Source organism: Cardiocondyla obscurior, linkage group LG07 (assembly GCF_019399895.1).
Source record: "Cardiocondyla obscurior isolate alpha-2009 linkage group LG07, Cobs3.1, whole genome shotgun sequence".
Classification (NCBI taxonomy): Eukaryota; Metazoa; Arthropoda; class Insecta; order Hymenoptera; family Formicidae; genus Cardiocondyla; species Cardiocondyla obscurior.
Genome location: NC_091870.1, coordinates 95,042 through 114,719, shown reverse-complemented (window position 1 = coordinate 114,719; position 19,678 = coordinate 95,042). Strand labels below are relative to the sequence as shown.

The 19,678-nt window shown below is 43.2% G+C and overlaps 1 protein-coding gene across 2 annotated transcripts in view; it reads right to left on the bottom strand.

Annotated features, from left to right (window-relative positions):
- LOC139103789 (multiple PDZ domain protein) overlaps positions 1 to 19,678 on the bottom strand; it is an 89,038-nt gene that overhangs the window by 32,913 nt on the left and 36,447 nt on the right. For both annotated transcript variants that reach the window (XM_070658776.1, XM_070658777.1), the window contains exons 6-17: positions 17,331 to 17,473; positions 15,843 to 16,186; positions 10,728 to 10,862; positions 10,032 to 10,190; positions 7,670 to 7,840; positions 7,257 to 7,482; positions 6,750 to 7,051; positions 6,201 to 6,425; positions 5,949 to 6,122; positions 5,646 to 5,807; positions 5,321 to 5,563; positions 4,983 to 5,213 (exon numbers count right to left, since the gene is read on the bottom strand). In XM_070658776.1, the coding sequence (XP_070514877.1) occupies positions 4,983 to 5,213; positions 5,321 to 5,563; positions 5,646 to 5,807; positions 5,949 to 6,122; positions 6,201 to 6,425; positions 6,750 to 7,051; positions 7,257 to 7,482; positions 7,670 to 7,840; positions 10,032 to 10,190; positions 10,728 to 10,862; positions 15,843 to 16,186; positions 17,331 to 17,473 (2,515 nt within the window). The remainder of the gene's footprint in view (positions 1 to 4,982; positions 5,214 to 5,320; positions 5,564 to 5,645; positions 5,808 to 5,948; positions 6,123 to 6,200; positions 6,426 to 6,749; positions 7,052 to 7,256; positions 7,483 to 7,669; positions 7,841 to 10,031; positions 10,191 to 10,727; positions 10,863 to 15,842; positions 16,187 to 17,330; positions 17,474 to 19,678) is intronic.

The window sequence follows — 19,678 nt, the reverse complement described above, 5'->3', positions numbered from 1 at the left end:
TATCTCGCAGGACGGAAATACACGGTCTATCTCTCGCTCCTTCTCTTAGTTCCCGCAACAGTTAATTTAGCAGAGAGCCTCGCGGAACATTTTCCGCGAATGTTTATCGTTAGTCGTTAATTCTAAACCACGATCGTGTAACGTTTATTTCGACACCGCGCGATTCCGGTGGAACCGCTTCGCACTTAACGCTCAAATATTTAGCCTGCTGTGTGAAGCGAAATGTGCTGCGAGCATGCTGCAACGCACGACAGACAGATCTATGGAGGAGGCACTTGTTTGCTTTATCTTCTCGTTTAATGTGTGGACTGCCATTCTAGCAAGCGTTTGCGGGAGTAGCGATTGTGACTATCAAAGTAAATCCGGAAACCGACGCCGAGGCGCCGAGGGGATAAGAACTTATCGTGCATCTCTAAAGTTGGAGACGATGTTCCGGCGGCGGAAACTGTCGTTGCTTTTTCCCGCCACGATAGAACTTTTGCCCGCGTATATGCGAATTTGTAAGAAGAGATCCGCGCCCTGAGAGAAAAGCTTTAGACACTTTAGACTCAACCACGCTTCTATAATATTTCGAATAATAAGCACGATTAAATCGATTACATTTATAATTAGCTCAATCACATTTATCGTTCAAAGGGTGATAAAATTATAATTAGGTCAAAAGCTACATTTTTCTCTGATCGCGGTGACGTTTATTGAGGTCCGCGTGAACGAAGCTCGTAGCAAATGCTATGCACACAGCGGTAGGGAAAAAGGGGATGTAGAGTGACAGTACAGCGGTTAACGACATCAAGGAGAACGATAGTGGTAATGAAGGTGACGGAATCGTACAGGGACGGCAGTGGCGACAATTACGCGTGACGTGACAATAACGTAATAGTTAATGAACGACAGCAACAAGGACTGACAATCGTGACTTTCGCGTGCCTCCGAGAGTCTCGGCTCTAAAGATAACGACAAGAGCTTCACGTTCTAAGCGGTGAAGAGATAAGAAGCCTGGAGGAGAATCGATTTATTACGTAACTTGCGGCTTAGATATCCCAGCGGCTGCCATCGAGGCTTATGTACCATGTCCGTTTCGCCCGTTCTAGGTAGTTCGAGTATTGGGAAGGCGGTCGGAAGAGTTCAGGTATAAACAGGTTGCGAGTAAGTAGTAAACGTACGTATCGATCCCCACACGAGCCTCTTGATAATAGTGAAGAAAGGTGCCAGTGAGTAGACAGTAGTGGAATGGTAGTAGAGCTCTACAAAAAGGCGAAAAGTTTGACATACGAGCTTGCTTGAGAAATTGCTTAGAAAAAAAAGATTAAAAAAAAAAAAAAAGAACGGGTCGCTTAAAAAGATTTTGTGAGACAGCTAAAGAAAAATGCGACACAGTCAGAAGAGTAAAATAAAATAAAAAATATATAAAAATCATGGATTTAACGAGAGACTTAATATCGTTCAACTTGTACTTGATCTTTTACTTGCCTCGTTAACGTTCTCACGACATTTCTCATTGTCTTTTCTTTTCCCCTCTTTTCACTCTTTTTACGTTTCTCTCACTCGGTGCTACTTTGCCGCCGATTCGAATCATTCTTTCTCTCGCGCCTTCCCTTTCACTCCGGGCCTCTCGTTTCCAATCTCTCTCGTTCACTCTCCATATTTCTCTTTTTCTTCTACTTTATTTCTCCTTTGCACTTCAGCTCGCTCATTCTTTCATTCACATGTCGCATTCACATATTTGCTGTTCGCTTGCCTCGAAGATGTATTAACTATCTATTTTTTTTTTAAATACTACTTCATCTATGTATCTCTCGCGCTCTTTCTCTTTCGTTCTATTTTTTACGCTCTTTCTCTCGCTCTCATTCTCTCTCGACTGCAGAGACAAATGGCAAATGTAACATACTGCAAAGAAATGATAATTTCTCAAAACGAACTTGCAACTTGCTAAACAAAGATCACTAGTACGATGTGTGTTCGTGAGTTCGGAAAGAGATTTTGGAAATATGTGAGAGAAGTCAAGTCGAATGCAATAAAGTTGTTCTGTTCAGCTACTCTACCAGGCAACTTTCATTCACTATTACAATCGTTTTGTTCTGTACTTACTTCGTTTGTGCGATGGTCGACAACATAAACCCCATCCGCGGTAAACACCGAGCGCTATTACCAAAAAAAAAAAAAATCTCTCGCACCCATCTCTCATTCTTTCTTTCATTTTTTTTTTTTTTTTTTACACGTTCCATCTTTAGCGTTTCTCCGTTTCTTTTCTAGCGCCGACAAATATTCTGTACACATCTCACGTTCTCGCCGAACGTCCGACCTTCCACTCTTTTCTCTTCCCGTTTTTTTTTCCTCTCTCTGACCACCGCGAAGAAGTACAAATATCAAAAGTATATTGGATGTCATGATGGAATTATATTGTATAGGAGCAGAAGTATAGGATTATCCGGTCGAAATGCTGGTCAAAATGGACCGACTCGTTTCGAGACAACTGTTTACAACACGTGAGAAATGTTACAGTTGCGTGCAACTTGCCGATCTCCTTTTCAATCGCTTGTCACGTCAATGTTACAAAGACGATTGCGTCACGGTGCATACATAACTGAAATTACATCTCAGATCTTAGAAAAGAGAAACATCATCGACACACTTCTCTCGTGAATGTATAAAACGCAATTCCGTACAAAAGGTACTTCTATTAAGTGCCGCGTGTTTCTCTTTCTATCTTAAATACATGAAATACGAGGTATATACGTATATATATAAATATATATGTGTCATGGCAATTGTTGTCACTTTAACACACTTTAACACAATTCGAATTTTGCTCCGCAATTCGGCGGAGGAATCACGCGCGAGGGGATCACCAGAGTTGGAGAATCTCCCCCTCGCTGTATTTTTTTTTTTCTCCGTGCGAGAGACGGACGCTTAAACCTCGCGATGAAGTTCGCTTAATCCCACGACGTGGGCCGCATCCCGAGGGAGACGCGCGTAATTGACCCCACGGCCGGGAGTTAAGCGAGAAAAGGTTTGCCCGTCAAAACACGTCGGTCGGCTGGTATATCTTGTCCGTAGGTATCGCATAAATCATTCAGGGCGTCTGGCCGCACCCCGGAGTAACGCCGAGGGCCGGCCTCGTAAAATATCAGGCCTCCGCCGTTTCTTATAGGCCGCTTTTATGGATGTTCCGGTTGCAACGGTACAAACGCGGCACGAAATAACTACATAGGTACACACATTACAATGTTAAATATAATAAATATATTATTAAAAATGAAGAGTGCCGCGCGCGGGTAAACGAGCTGAAATGAAAAGCAAACGGTTAAATCATGACGTAACAAGCACAGATGACAAAACGGATGAAAAAGAAACGGATGGAGAACGAGGGTGGGCTGGACAGCGACGAACGAAATAAAATAACACATACGATGCTCTATCAGGGTGCATGCATACCGTAAAATTTTATTAACTTAAATTAAATATATATATATATATATTTTTTTTATTTAGCTACCGATCGAGCTATGCTAATTTTTATATCTATTCAGTTTAACCCGTCTCACTTTTTCGCAAGTAGATACGTTGAATTAGCACCTACGGATAAAATACTTGTAAAAATTTTTTTAACGAGGTGTAGCTGCCAAAAATCGTACAGTAGTAAATGGCCATTTAACGCGACTCCCGAGAGAATACGTCTTTTGCGGTATGCCATAGTTACAAAATAAAATATAAAAAAAAACTTAATGATAATGGCAAAAAGTACAATATAAAATAATCAATACCTGAAACGTATAAATCAACACAGTTCGGGATGCAAAGCACATTGAACGCGTTTAGTGCATTGCCGTGGGTGAATATCGATGTAACATTGCCTTGAGAAATTCGACAAAATAATTTTCTCACAACGAATATCGATGACAACGTATACGAAATAAATTGGATATGTACTTCGCATAAATTCGCTAAAAATGAATATAAAAATTCGTGTACAAGTAATCTATAAAAAAAAATCAGTCATTGGCTATACATATAAATACCATTTGCATACCTAAAACGAAAGGTAACGTAAAAATATTTGCTATAAAATATACTTGATCTATAAATATGAAATGACAACAGACTTAACACAAATATGGACTATCTCATGCAGATTTATAGGTAAACATTTTTCGGATTACCATAGCTCTAAAGATATCAATACGATCCAATATTTTATTACTCCACATAAATGTGCTAAATTTATGCTTTGGTGTCTTATAAAACAGTCGCACGAAAATGGCAAGTACGAAAGTCTTCTTCAACGTTATGTCAATGTTAATTACTTTCTCGCTCTGTCAATTTCACAAAACGACATACTTGTGCGTGCGCGTGATAATAAAAAAAAAAAGAGAAAACAAACATACAAAGAGATTGACATAAATTCTTATGATTTTTGACACACAAATGGAACACAATGTTTCATGCTCACATTATTTGACGACATTCACGAATGGATGTCGTATTTAGTATATATGTATGAAATGCAGGGACGGTTACTTCACTTTTATGGACGGAATCTCGTTAGAAAATAGGCATTTAGATTCGTGCGCACGTTACGTTTCATTTAATCAACAAGAGAATGTGAAATTCGCCCGTGATTTGCAAGCGCAGTGATCGAATACGGGTAGTTGAACCGAGGATAATTCGATTGCACGTTACTTCGGCAATGCACCGTCGACCGTTTCGAAGACACGCGAACCGCGGCGAAATTTTGCAGAGGCAAGAGCCTTGAGTCTACTGGTCCGATCAAAGCGACCTAATTAAAAACTTTCAGATTTGACGAGGTTGTGCTGATGCTTTAAACCTTCGATCAAATCCATGTGCGGCGGCTCAGTCACGTTAATCTTACGCTCGCGAAAATATTCCCGTCTTTGTTTGTGGCTATCCACGATTGAGGAAACGGTTGCCACTTCGACGTCTCTAGCTCTCGTAGCCTCAGTCCGGTCGTCCTGATCGCTCACCTGGACAATACTGTCTGGTATTGGCAGCGGCTTGGCCACGCCGATGCGAACAGTCCCCTTCGGGGCGCCTTTGAGGGCCTGCACGGCCTGGTCCAGTGTTGCGTTCTCTAATCCGATGTCATTCACAAACAGAAGCCGATCGCCCGGTATTAACTGCCCGTCGACCTGTGCCACCCCGCCGGGCACGAGCGATCGTATTACTATCACAGTTTCGTTGGGGTTCATTGGATCCTAAAAGCGTAGACGAGCGGGAAAAGAAAACAGGTCGAACAGGTTACTGTAAATTCTCATCGAAATCGCGGAAGAGCCACGCGTAATACGGAAAAAGACGTTCGCACCTGATAATCCAAAATGGAGAACCCAAGGCCCCTCTCTCCTTTAACCAATTCGATAATTTGCGGTTCGGAACTCCACATCGCCAGACCGGTTAGCGGTTCCAACGAGCGCGACTTCATTTTATTTAGACTCGCGTCAGTCACCGTGGCCGTGGTCGTCGTCGAAGCCAAGGAACCGTCCGACTTTGCTTTCACAAGGCGATCCATCGTGGGCAACAAGTTTTGCAGAGACCCACCGAGGATGCTCTACGAGATAACACAGATTTTCGCGCTAATTCTTAAAGCGCGACTTTAACGGCGTAACGTCACGTTCATCCCGCATACTCACTCTAGTCTGGAAAGCAGCTTGATGTTGAGCGGTGTCGATGGGACAAAGTGGATCTTGCGAGGCAATATTTCTTCCGCAAACCATGCGAACGTGTATAGGCAACTCTTTCAGCACGCTAACCACTTCCATATGATTGATGCCCAATAAACGGTAGCCGTTTACCTTTAAAAGACGACGGTATCGATTTCAGACATATTGCTCGTAAAAATTCGACATTTTCTCGAGCATTTTTCAAAGAAAATATATTATATAGTTAAAATTTAGTAAAAAAAAAAAAAAACAAAAAAAAGGAAATTTGGTAACCTCTAGTAACTCGTCGCCGGAGCGCAGCGTTCCATTTTGTCCAACGGGGCCTTCCGGTAGAATCGAACGTATATAGTGATGAGGCCTTACTTCCTGGCCGTTTTCTACATCGACCGTTCCCTCTAAGCTAATTCCAAGACCGCTACCTTCGGCGAATTTCTTTAGCTGTGCGACCTATTTAAACGAAAAAGAAACAAAAGAGACATTTTTTCGCAGCGCGTTCTTATCTTACGACGAGATTACGGTACTCACCACTATTTCGGTATCGGGTCCAACAATCTTTTGCCATTTCGCTTTAATCGCCGCGCGAATCTGCGGAGTAAGCTCGCTCGATGGGTCGCTCAACAGAGCTTCAACGTTGGTTGCTTCGTCCTGTTCATCAGACGGTCTTAAACGTTCTCCTTCCTGCAGCACCGCGCTGTCCACAGTAGTATGAGACTCACCTTCCGGTTCTATTTCGGTAGTGGTCTCTCCATCCTGGGAAAAAAACGCAGATATAGATAGTAACATTTCGATAACATGCAAATATAAATATACTAAAATTTTAATTATTGCAATAATTAATAACTTCAATAACGCGTAAATGTAATTAAAATGCACGAATGTATTTTGAAGTTTATAATTGAGAAATTTCCGATATGCGAAAACGGAGGAAGAATTAAATATGAGTAAACGTATAAAACTATAGCTCACACAACGACGACGCAATATTTAATTGATGCAAGATACATTTTGCCATTTCGCATTATACAATTTTATTCTATTTAATTTATTGAATGGCAATGACCAATTTAAACGTACCGCGCTCATAGGGAAACTGGGTAGGCTCGTTATCGATGGCGAACTCGGCTGAGGTAATCTCAATTCGCTTGCGGCAATCGCTTGCTGAAGCTGCTCGAACTTTGGTCCACGAAGGTAACGCTCTAAGCAGAGGGTCACTGTTTGCCCTGTACGCCTTAACACTTCAACGGCTTCGTGATTAGTGTAGCCCTGCAGGGAATGCCCGTCGACCTCCACTATTCGATCGTTAATCTGGATTTTATTGCTCAAATCGGCCGCACTACCCTCGCTAATACTCTTGACGAAGATCCCAGAGAGTTCCTCTACAACAGACAGAATCGATAATTTTTATTCAGAATTTCGATAAAAAATGTTATTTGAACGATTTGCCCGTATCAATAGCGGCATTGCGACTCGCCCGTCGTACTCTGCATACAGAATTCTTTACAGCTCTGCTTTGACATGCTTTTAAAATGTCAAAAATGCACTCGATAAACATTTTCTCCGCGACGGTGGGCCTTCCATTACCTTTTTCGCAAACGTATCCGGCGATAGTGATTCCGAGACCATAGGCGTCCTTCGTAAGATCAACTTCGAATCGCTCCATCTCTGGCAGTGAATTAATATCGAGGGGTTCCATGGTGAGCACCGGGAGATCCTGGAGCTGCACCGGAAGTGGCACTGCCGGTATAACTGGCATCGCTCCAATTGGCATTGGGTTGCGTACCACGTCCATGATGAGACCGGGTCTTGCCTGAAAGAAAAAAAAAACATTTTTTCTTTTTTTTTTTTTTTTTTTATCCCTTACGGTTCCGCGATAACGAGGATATGACACCGACGCGAAATGATAAAGATGATAGCAAGCGGGGTTGCGTCGTAAAATATGAGAAGAGATACGATCTGCGAAATTTTTTTGCACCGTCTACGGCGCTCGTACTTACATGCATTTCAATATCGGACTCCTGCGAGTACATGTAGCCGTTGTCGTAGCCACTGTCGACCCTCTGCCGCATATTGTAGCTTTCCGGCACGCTGTGCACCAGATGTCGGTCCAGCTCGTCCGGGTCTCCCAGGATCTTCGTGGGTACGATCGGAGCGTGGCTTCCAAGAGCCTGCAAGCACCCGGGAACGGGAAATTTTATGCGTCCAAACGCCGTCGCCTACGGCCTTCGCCCACCTCAGCACCCATCCCGGTTTCATAGAACGACGAGCGCGCGTTTCTATGCCGCGCGACGAACGTGTTTTCCGGGATTTTGAATTTCCAACCGTGTGGAAATTTCAATCTATCCGAGTAAATAAAAATGTTAACCGCGCTCGGCTTTCCCGGCGAGCCCCGCAGAATTTCTCGCGGAGATTACGGCGAATTGTGCGTGGAATAACAATTACGCGCGTCGCAACCTCGCGCGTGGTCGCCGAGCCAGCATTCACCATCGCGTCTATTTTATCCCTGTAATCGCAAGCAAACCTCATTCGAAAGGAATAAAAAGCAATAATGCCGCCCATTAAATCGAGCAAAATACGATTTCCGACGATTTGTACGATCAGCTAAAACGTAAAGAATTGCGCTCGGAGCGCCGCTACCTTCTGAAATCATTTTTTACGCTCTTTTCTTTTTCCTTATTTTTACAAGTGTCAGAGATCGTGCTACGTGGATTTATGAATCCCACTTCGGCTCGCGACATTCGTGACAGGTCTCGAGGGAATTTTACCAAGCCTCAACAAGTGATATTTACATGTCGACAACCAACGGGCGTCAGTTCGTTACAACCCTTTCGAGAAAAAAAAAATACCACGGAAGGATTCCTGTTTCGCGTCTAGCTCACCGACTGTTTAATATTCGCGTGAGGAGCGACAGTCGGAATTATACGCGAGGCTGAAATATAAATATCGATCAAGCGCGATAAAATTGAAAGCCTATGAGGAAAAAAACTCGAGGGCAAAATTGATTCGAAGCATTTCGAAAAAGTCGAGCGCGCGCGCTTCGATATTTCTCCAGCTTTCTTTTCCCACGCTTGCTCGACCTCACGGAATAATAAAGATACCTCGTACTCGCGAGCGCGCTCACGTTTGTTCAACGTTGAATTATTACGGGAGCCGGACAACAATGTCCGAAAGTTAATTTATTAAAGTCCCCGCGAAGTTGTTCCGCCATTTCGCCTAACGTTCCCGTTATTTACGGTTGTTCTCGCCGAAACGTGACGTACGGCTCGTTCGAAACGATGGATAAGCTCGTGCCGTTCTCGCCGGGTCTTCAACTCCAATCCCGCGGCGGAATAATTTTCATCTTCCGCGATTTCGAGCGTATGAGAAATTCCGGAGTTCGTTCCTCGGCGTAATGGAATCTCGTCACCTCGTGAAATGCCTCGTACATTATTCATAATCTCCGAATTACGTTCGGTCCACGGTAGCCGTCGCGATCGCGTATAATTGCCGGGCACTTTTCTTCGCGGCTGAGCGACTCGGCAGGCGGAAAAGTCTCGCGGGATGCTCGCGGCCGATCCGACGACATCGATCGCGTCATAGCCGACAGATCTGTAATGAATCGTCGTCCTAATGGCACGCAATTTCTGCGTGCGCGAGCCTCCGGTTTCGGTCGCGATAGTTAATAAAGGGAGCCGCCCCGACAATGACGTACGGGCGGGCCGTACCCCGTGCCATCAATCCGCAAACCCGACGGACACATCCTAAAGCCCTTCGCTTCGGAATCTAATGGTTCGCATTGCGCATCTAACCCGAGTACTTAAAATATGTACCTTCGCGGGCACGCCGTTTCAATTTACGTGAGTTAGACAAATGGATCGAGTTTTAACCGTTATCCTCGCCTCCTCTGCAGAACTGATCTTTTTACGCGAATCTTGCGGAAAAAGAACTGCAGCTTGTTCTAAGAATATACTTTCGAAATAGCCAACTACGGTAATTGCACGCTGCTGAAGTCAGGCAAGAGATACCTTCGAAACAAAGCCAGAAATTTAATTCTATCTTCGGAGAGATATAAATTCGTCATTATTACTGGGAGAAGAAACAAATATGACAAATAAAAGTTAGCTAAAGCAAGTTTACATTTTTAATTATTATATATACTATAAACTCGCGACCAGGTTTCGGCGTGTTCTAATTACTTGTCGGATATTTGAGAGAAAAAGGCAGCGGCCGAGAGAGGAAGCTCATTAAAGGTAATGTAATTGGAGGATTATTGAAGCTACCCCGCGACCTGTACTTGCCCCCGAGTGCTCGGAACAAATAAAGGGCAAAGCGGTATCGCGTGTAATTAATCGCGATCGCAAACGCGAAAGGCGGAGATACCTGATAATCCGGAGAAGTTGGCTCCACAGGTCGCGCGACGACCAGCCGCACGTGGGTGCCCGATTGCCGTAAAACCGCGGCAACTTGTTCGCTTCCCATCCCACGGAGATTGACATCGCCGATCTGCAATATGTGGTCCCCGCTCTGGAGTCGATTATCCTGCGGGCAGACAATGCAAGGAGAAGCGTTTAATTTCCGCGGCCGTTTGTTGAAAGGGCGAACGCTCTTTCGATCGCCACCTGCCTTCGCGCTTTTCATTTCCTCGTCCGTTTTCAAGCGGCTCGGGTTGATGATGCGCGACCTACCCTTCGATAAGGATATACTCGGGTATCGCGTTACGGACCACCCGCGGGTGAGTTATAATAAAGCGCAAAAGTCTGAGGGCGAAAAGAAGAATGTGAGGGTGCGGAGAGCGCACCCCACGCAACCCTCCTGTGATTAAGTGAGCGACTTATCAGAAGTTAAGCCTATGATTAACGACAAGATTTACTTGTTACGAGTCAAGCCCGTGATAAAAGTAATATAAGGATATATTAGAGAAGCGATATGTGATAGATGTTAATAATATCGCGCGGAAGCATATTAATACGGGTAATTAATTATTTGGTCGTAAATATTCCTAGAGATATTTTCTTAATTAATTAAGAAAGAGTATTGTCGACGAGAAAAAAAATATTGACTTTCAATATTACTTACGCGATCGGCGACGCCTCCTGGAAGAATGGTTTTGACGACGACGCCGGTGCTACGTCCGCCGATAATGCCAAATCCAAGACCGCTGCCATCGTTGATAAGATTTATCACTTCAACTTGAGCCCATTCCGTATTCAACTGCGAACGAAAAGATCGCAAAGGCATTTTAAAATCCTCTCCTTCATCTCAAAGGTTTAATACTATTATCGAACATACCTCCACCCTTTCCAACATTCGACATAAAGAGAACTAAATTCTCAGAAAAACTCGGAATTTTCGTTCAATTTTTATTACAACCGAGCAACGAATCCATTAAACTAAGAAAAATTCGTTAACGAAAGAGAAAAGACTTTACTCTTCTTAACTTTAATTTTGACCCTTTGGGTTAATCACTTTGAAGCTATAATCGTTTCTTACAAACTCAATTTGATTTGTTGGAAACTCAATTATGCGTTGCAAAAAGATTTCATCTTCATTACAGCACTGTTTTTAACAGCGTGCGCGAAATACAAATAAATTCTGCAATATCGTAAGTTTACAAAAAAAGAAAAAAAATCCTAGAAGCGATTTCTCGGCGAATATATTTTTCGCAAGTAGGTACCTTCCACGCATTTTTAATTCCGGGAATGTTAACAGCCGTACCTTATACCTGCATAACGAATGAGTTAATGAGAATAAAGCGCGATCCCGGGAAATAAGAATAATGATAACGCGCAGCATCTGCTCCACCGCGGCGTACTTTAATGAGTTTAACAAAACGAACAAGGTTACTTAGAATTTTTATTAACGATGAAAGATTCGGTTTGTCGCGTCGATATCTCACGTCGGCCACACAAGACGTGACGTAACTACGAATGATATTTTTCATCCGGGTAAAATATCCTGAAACCTTTTAAAACATCTTTTTTTTTTTTTTAACTTAAAAAATTATCGACAGCATAACTTACATTAATTATACTTGTTATATAATTGTTAGATAAAACAATAAAATTACAATAAAGTTGTTAAACGTACAATTGAGAACAGATTTCGAGTAAGGATTATAAGAATAGAACGATCTATATTTTCAAACGATCGCACGTACATAAATAATGCAATCGTTGCACCACCATGCTTTTTTAATTAGTAATTGGTAACTCGCCTAAAATCAATAGAGCAACAATCAGAAATGACTAATCTCTGCTTGCAACATGTTAGGTCATTAAATTTGATTGGCTCTCCCGAGTTTGCTTCGTTATGGTCCACACGTTCACAATTAACGAGCTATTTAATATTAACGTTCCGATTTCCGATAGCTCTTAAAGCTCCAAGGCGCTTAACAATGAGTCCGCAATTTCCGGAAATTCTGGCCAAGATTTTCGGTGAATTTTTTATCGTTTATCTCCGCGAATGGTTATCTCGATATCGCGATACCGTTGACAGATATTAATGAAGCGTAATTGCGCCCGAATCTCCGCTTCCGTTCCAAATGCGATATCGTCCTTCCCTTGCCTTTGTTTATCGTGCGAGATAATCCCTTAGTTTCCAGTTCGGCCTGAAATACGCGGAGGGACGGAGTCGCATGTAATAGACAGCAATGTTGATCGTTATCGAAGGGAAAAAGTTTTGAAATTTGCCCAGGCGCGTTGCAATTTACGCGCGTCGGACAATCTGCCGGATTTAATTAAAGCGTTTTCACTGGGCGGGCGCGATTGCATCCTTCGGATTAACGGTGCGAGTTATCGGCTCGTTAAAACGTGGGTCTGATGAATTTTTTATGATCCGGTAATTGGCCCCGCGCAAACAGGCGATAGCGCGTGGTGGTCGCGAGAGAGCGGAGACGCGACCGCGGGGATCGTCCCCTTTCGGATTCTCGGAGCTTCCGGTGATCCCGCGGACCGGAACGAGACTTGGCCGAGAAACGGAAAGGCTGAGGAACAAGGCCGGGAGTGATTTACATTGCGGGTGTCGTGCAAACGCGTGCCCGGCGTCGTGTACACCTGCGTTCACGTTACGTACGCGCAATGTGGGGGCGCCGTGCATTTACACCGATGAGAGATTAAACATACGCGGGCGTTCACCGAATCGGACCCGGAAACTTGCGACGGAGAAGACGCACGTTGCTCGAATCACGTCAGCGCCGTTAAAGATTGCCGGCGGAGAATATTCCTCCGAACTTAGTATATCCAATAATCGTTCCCTTGCAGACCGAAATTACTTTCGGGATAAGTAGTAAAACCCGGTCTGAAGCCCCGTTTCTGACGTAGCGACGTCGGAAGTACTTTTCCTTGTCACAAAGGCGGAAGGGAAAGCCGATAATCAATCGCGGCTAATGCCGAATGTATTACGCCGTCAGTCTTTCCAGCCTTTCAAGAGAGATATTATTAGCTGTGCAATTACGTTTCGTGCTTTAAACCAATTTAGGTAAACAATTACCGCAATTTCTTCGTTCCGTTCCGCGAGCTTAGAATATAAAATAAATTGCACGTGTGATTGTTCTAAATATTAACCAAGTACATCTTCCAATCTAACGAAAATATTATATTATATTTATAATAATACGAGAATATTTTATGAACATGCAAGAGGTAAAACATAATGAGATAAAAAAGCATAAAAGTTCTGCATTTATAATTTAAATTACTTGTTAAATATAAGATTAAATGTAACGTTAAATATAACGTTATTAAGCATTAATTAGTTTCGTGGAAAACACTATTAATACTGCACGAGACAGATTCATTGATGCGATCGATAAAACAAATAATAAAAACATTCGATAGTGTTTCACAATTTAATATCTTTGCCGAGAATTAGAAAACATTTAGCAAAATATACCGTATTGAATAATAGCGTCATAATGCCGATAATAATGTTTTACGATCGACCACTATTTTACATCGAGTTTTAGTGATCGCGACACCGGAAGTCCTCGTCTATAGTCCTATTCTTGTCACGGAAAAGTCACCGACCGTTCGTCAATCGAGTATGACATTTGCTTTAATAGCGGAAGAAAGATAAATGTTGAAACGTGCGCTTTTTGACATAAAATCATCTTTGATGTATATAATCTTCAACGAGGACGTACGGCTAGATTGCGAGCGGTTATAAATTTTTAATCCTCGCAAACTGATAAATATGAGAAAGCCCGTTACCGTGAATTCCGTTCAAAGCCGATTATATTTTCCGTAATATATTTTCGCAATTTTCCTTTACGTAGCAATATGAAATAACGATTAATATTGAACCGTACTCGATTTCAATGCCTCAAACTCTGATTTGTACTAAATTTCAATTGAATTCTCGTTACTTCTTTTTATATATAACGAGCGCTCTCACGGCCGCCCGACGTGCCGTGTGTAAACTTTAAGCGAAGGTGAAAAAGCGTTAATTCGTAAAAACCGTTCCACTTTCGTCGGGTGAAATTGATTGCGGGGCAACATTGAGAGCGCAGGAAAGCACGCGGGATCATAGATCTAATGCGAGCACGGAAAGTGTCAATTTGTTACGATTAAATGTTCCATCGAAATGGCATCGCCGGGAGGATAAACGATTCCACCGTATCTCGACAGTAATGGACAATAAATTTTCAAGATCACGCAAACTTTGCCTGCTGAGAAAGAGAGAAAGAGATAGAGAGGGTGAGAGAGCCTGGAGGGCATCAGCGAAACTCTTTACCGATAATTCTATTTCCGTCGCAGCCGTCCGCCGCCGCTTGTTCCTATTATCGCGCCCGAAGACAGGTGGAAATGGGCGAAAGGCAGAAGCGAGAAGGAACGAACGTAGGCGCCCAATTTATCTACGATTGAAAAAAGAAAAGAAAGAGAAAAAAAAAACGTCTCGATTCAGGTATATTGAATGTCGGAGAATCGAGAAAAATGGTCACGAACGTTGAACAATATGCGCGATTAAAATTAGTTAACGTTACTTTTTAAAAATGCACTCGGCAAATATATTAATATAAAGTATCAATATATTACAATCTGTTGTAATTAATAAATAAATAACGAGTTAATGCACCGTTAAAAACGCCGCTCGGCAGCCTAGAATAAATAATATTTCTCGTTAACAAAATTAAGAGAAGTTGAGAGTCTCTCTATACAGATACATATTCATTAGAGTCTCTAATTGAATTTCTAAAAGTACCGCTGCAACGAACTGACGGAAACTGCGAATAGAAAGATTCCGCGCGCGCTCCCTTAAATATGGCGTAAAATTAATAACAATATTTTGTTAAAAAATAACCCGCCGCGTCGACGTCCGCGGTATCCGACGTCGCAGATACAAGATAAATATTATTGGCGAGACTATTGCTGCAAGATGTGGCGAAGCTGCGCTAATAATTCTATTTCCGCAGCCACTGTTCCTATTATCGCGACAGAAGCCGGAAAAGGGATGAAAAAGGAAGGGAAAAAAAAAAAAGAGAGTACGCTGTAGAAGGGTGTCTAAATGAGGCCAATTATGCTGGAGCTATCGATCGGGGATTTTATCGGCGTGTCACCACTCGAGCGGTTCTAACACAAATATTTCTTTCAAGATAGAGCACCCTCGAAATCGAGGGAGACGCGGGGCTCGCTATATAAGACGATCTCGGGCCTGAAAGCTCAGCTATGAGCTACCCGATAAAATAAGACCATCGAGGGAGGGAGGGAGGGAGAAAGAGAAAGAAGCGCGCTTATTAAGAGCCAATGAAGAACATCCTTTTACGGAGAAATATTCAGCACAATAGTCTCTCCACTGAGAGAGAAGATCCGGGGGGGGGGGTAGCTTTCGTTCGAGCGCAAAGTAAGGGATGGGGACAAAAGAAACTGAGTAGAACCGAGATGAAAAATGATCACAGGAAAAAATATGTAATTGCTCTCGCTGATTACAAACGAGAAATTGCTGAACGAAGTTTTTTCTTTTTCCCCAACTTCGTAACTTTAGATCCGCCGTGTTTATTCCTCCGAGACGCCCAATTAAAAGTCTCGAGTGAAATCTTTTTATTAAGTAAATATTGAGCGCGCAATCGACGGTCGTTTAATAATTTTTACCCGGATCATTAAGTAATAGATCTATAAAACGGCCGCTAATTATGGCATTATAAACAACGGGTCAGGCGCGGTTCTCTAAAAAAAGAAACGATAGCAAGGGACTTACCACCATGTCAGAGCCACTCTTGGAGGCGTCGCTGACGGCGGAGGGGCTCCTTTCGATGACGAGGCCTCCAGGTATCGGTGTCGAGGTCGGCGTAGGTGTCGGGGTATTTGTGGGCGTCGGGGTCGCCGCCGAAGTGGTGCTGGCCGGTTGGCTCGACTTCGGAGTCGGTCCCGGGGTAACGACGGTGGACGATGCTGACACCGATTGATCCTTGTCGGAGCTTGTCTGGTTGTTCCCAGCAACGGCACCGCCGCCGCCGCCGACGATGGACGACGCTGCTCCTGCGGCCGCTGTCGAACTCGAACCACCGGACAATTCATCCGTTGGCAAAGAGCTCCCAACGTCTGTCAAGAGCAAGTACGTCCGTTGTTATTTAACCACTTCGAATGCGACGTACCCTACATTGCGACGACGGTAATAAGGAGCACGATAATTACCAAATTGCATCTTCTCGGATAATCAGAGATCGTTTTTCCGAAAAATTTTTCAGACACCGAAACAACAAATAAATATTTAATTTCAAAAACCACGTGCATTATTAAGAGAGTTTTCTCACGAAATGGCATTAAAATGTAATAAAAAAATACTGAAATACGCGCTTATATGTATTTTTGCACGCAGTTGATATATAATTTCTAATTCGACGATGAACTAAAAATTCGAGGTAACGTACTCGCCGGTAAAGAACTTTTAGAAATTTAATTATCAAGCTTTTTTTTTTTTTTTTTCTTGTCAATTAATTTTTTTAACACTTTTTATAAAGGTTGGCTTCAACACAAGGAATTTTCAAAAGTTAATTAATAAGAAAATATACAGAACTAACGTTGTAAAAAAAAAAAAAAAAAAAAAAAAAAGAAAAGAAAAGAAAAAAAACTAAATACGTCGAGTAACAAATTTCGATTTGGCGAAATTGTTAACACAATAATAAAACCAAATAAAATAAAATAAAATAAAATAATAAAAGTTAACATTGGTAAAGTGATATTTTCACGAAGGGACTGCGTTATTCGCATTCGTGTACACGCATGGACAATCTAGCACGAGCTCGCTGTTCCATATGCAACAACTCGGCCGGGGAAAAAAAGTTAACGAAACTAATTTAACTCTCCTCGGCGTGAGAAATTCAACGAAAATAAACATTTATGCCCAGCATGGAACAATGTTGCATCGCCGTGGGCGTATTATAATAGTTCTGGACAGGGTCTTTCTTGTAACATGCAAGAGACGTCGTTCGTTACTTTCGCGCAAATTGCGAAATTGCAAGGACGCGGCGCGCCTTAACGAAGAAGGGGAGACAAATTCGCGAGATTCAAAATGCAAACGATGTTGCGCGGAATTACCTAAACACTGAAATTAATTTACACTCAAGGTTACAACAATCACGTTACTCTGCCTCATCCTCTTTGCAAATCGAACGCGGGGAAGGGCGGGAGACTTCATCTCCCGGCATAAGCGGATTCCGCTCGCAATTACGCGGATTGTAATTACCTTGGGTGCTTCTTGCTACGACTAGCTCAACCAGACCGCGAGCCTTCTGAAGAATCGAGATCGCCTGCTCGTGAGAGATGTTCGAGTCTAAGGGTTGCCCATCGATCGCTAGTATTTGGTCCCCCTCTAGTAGTCGACCGTCGCTGAAACAAAAGAGACTTAATTCAGCATGCGGGGCGAGAACGTGCCGGAAATGACGCTCGATTACGTCACTCATGAAGATGAGTCACGAGACAAATAAAACAGACTGCTGAGTGAACGGTGAATTCGGGCATTCGCGCGACGAAATGGCGCGCGTAATAACGCGGAGTAATACCGTGTGTCGTTGACATTTCCCGGCGCGTTCATATTATACGCATATTTCGAATCGGGTCGGCTAAATAATCGGGGGAGACGATCAATAATCAACTAATCTAATGACGCGATATGAACCCCGAGGATGTAAATGTGTGGCTCGTTCGCTACTATTGCAATTAGACCGCTCTGCAGAGGCGAAGGCTGGTCGTTAATCGCGCGTTACCAGATCGTTGTGATTTTTATCCGCATAGGGAGAAGAAGGGTTCGTTAACAAAACTTGGACGCGCCCATAATTTCCGTCGGCGATCGTCCGTCCCGTCGCGGCAACCGCGGCGTAATTAGCTCGTTTTAAGAATTTTAACGATGCGGGCGCGGCGTTATATACTTCCAATCCTGATTTACGCAGCCGATATTAAATAAAAAAATCCCGGTAGTCCCTTGCGAACGATACGGAGGAGAAGCCGCGAGCGGTGTTTAGAATTTTATCCCGTTATCTTGCGTATTTATACCGAGCACGGATTATCGTGCTTGTTACGTCGCCAACGCCGCGCGAGAGGCTGCTCGTAGCATACAAAGTAAAACGATGGGCCGATACGACGGTAATGCGCCGCGAAATTGTTCGCAGTTCCTTCCCCTTAAACCACCGCGGCTGTTAAATTTTTAATAAAGTTACCGGCGAGTCGACGCGAATATTTTTATGACGTGCGGTAATTTATTCAACGCCAAATCGATCTATCGTGTAGCACCTTGCAATTTTCCGTCCAAGAGCGTTATTTACACCGCGGTGAACGGGATCAGGATGAACGCTGCGGATTTGGTCCTCATCGAATCATCGGTGTTGTAAAAGAGATTTGTGTCGCTCGAGAGGAGAACGTAAGCGCGATAATACGGTTGTTCTTTCAAAGAAAATGGATATAACGGAGGTTACAACGAGAATTGCCGTAACGCTAAGATATTTTTCGTGCTCAAAGTTCCCGCAAAGATATCGATGTCACCTCAAAATGGGACAAACTGATCGCCCGGTGTTCGCAATCTGTCGAGAAGTCCTCGCAACAATACGAACGAGGACGTGTAATCCGGGAAACGGTGGCCGATAAGAGACTTTTGACAAGTATAGCGTAACCCGATATCTGACTAATTAAATTTCCCGACGACGGTCTTAGGCGACAGGCAACGAAGTAACCGCTCGCGAAGTGCCGCTGTCTCGTAACTTCCGCGTAATTAAAATCTGCTTGGGGCTTTATAAAGCGCGCCAGAACGCCTTTTCCTCTATGCCACGGATACTGAAAGCCGAAATAAGGAGCGCGATCGCTACTCGAATGAGAGACGACGCTCGGGTAGGAAATAAAAAGGACTTGTTCAATTTAATTTTAGAGGCGCAAACGGAAATTCTACTTTCCGCTCGCTTTCAAGCTGAAATTCATGGATCCTTCGGGCGATGCGGCACGTACCTCACTCACACGGAAATAGCAAAACGTCCTATTTTCTAGTCTCCTTCGTGTTGACAAGGTAAAAATAAAATTTCTTCGTATCGGATGGCAAAATAGTTGACTGCAACCGAAAATTGTTTGGAACGTTTTTCCGATATTTTTATTATCCGTCGAAATATAGTGTTAAAATAGAATCGTTAATAAAATAACAGTTTATTCCACATATATTACTATTTACGTAACAAATGTTTTACGTTTTGTAAAAATAATAAAAATAGCGAGAGCGTATTGCACTTTTAGAACTATCGTAAATACCGGGGATATCAGAAATCGATGAAATTGCGGATCTCATGATGCTAACGCTATCGGAAACATCATTACGTCGCTGCTTCCACGTCGCCATCGTTTATCGAGTGGGGCATTCTCCGCGACATTTGGCATAGCACGCAAAGCTACACCCCACGATCCGGCGTTTAATGGCACGATGGTGGTCACGTTACCCAATTTCCGTCAAACCGAATTTCAATGCCTGCCCCGTCGCTAATGATACTAGCCGGGGTCGGTTCGGTCACGGCAATCTACGTCTCGATTTTCTGCGGATCGAACCGGCACCTGACGAGA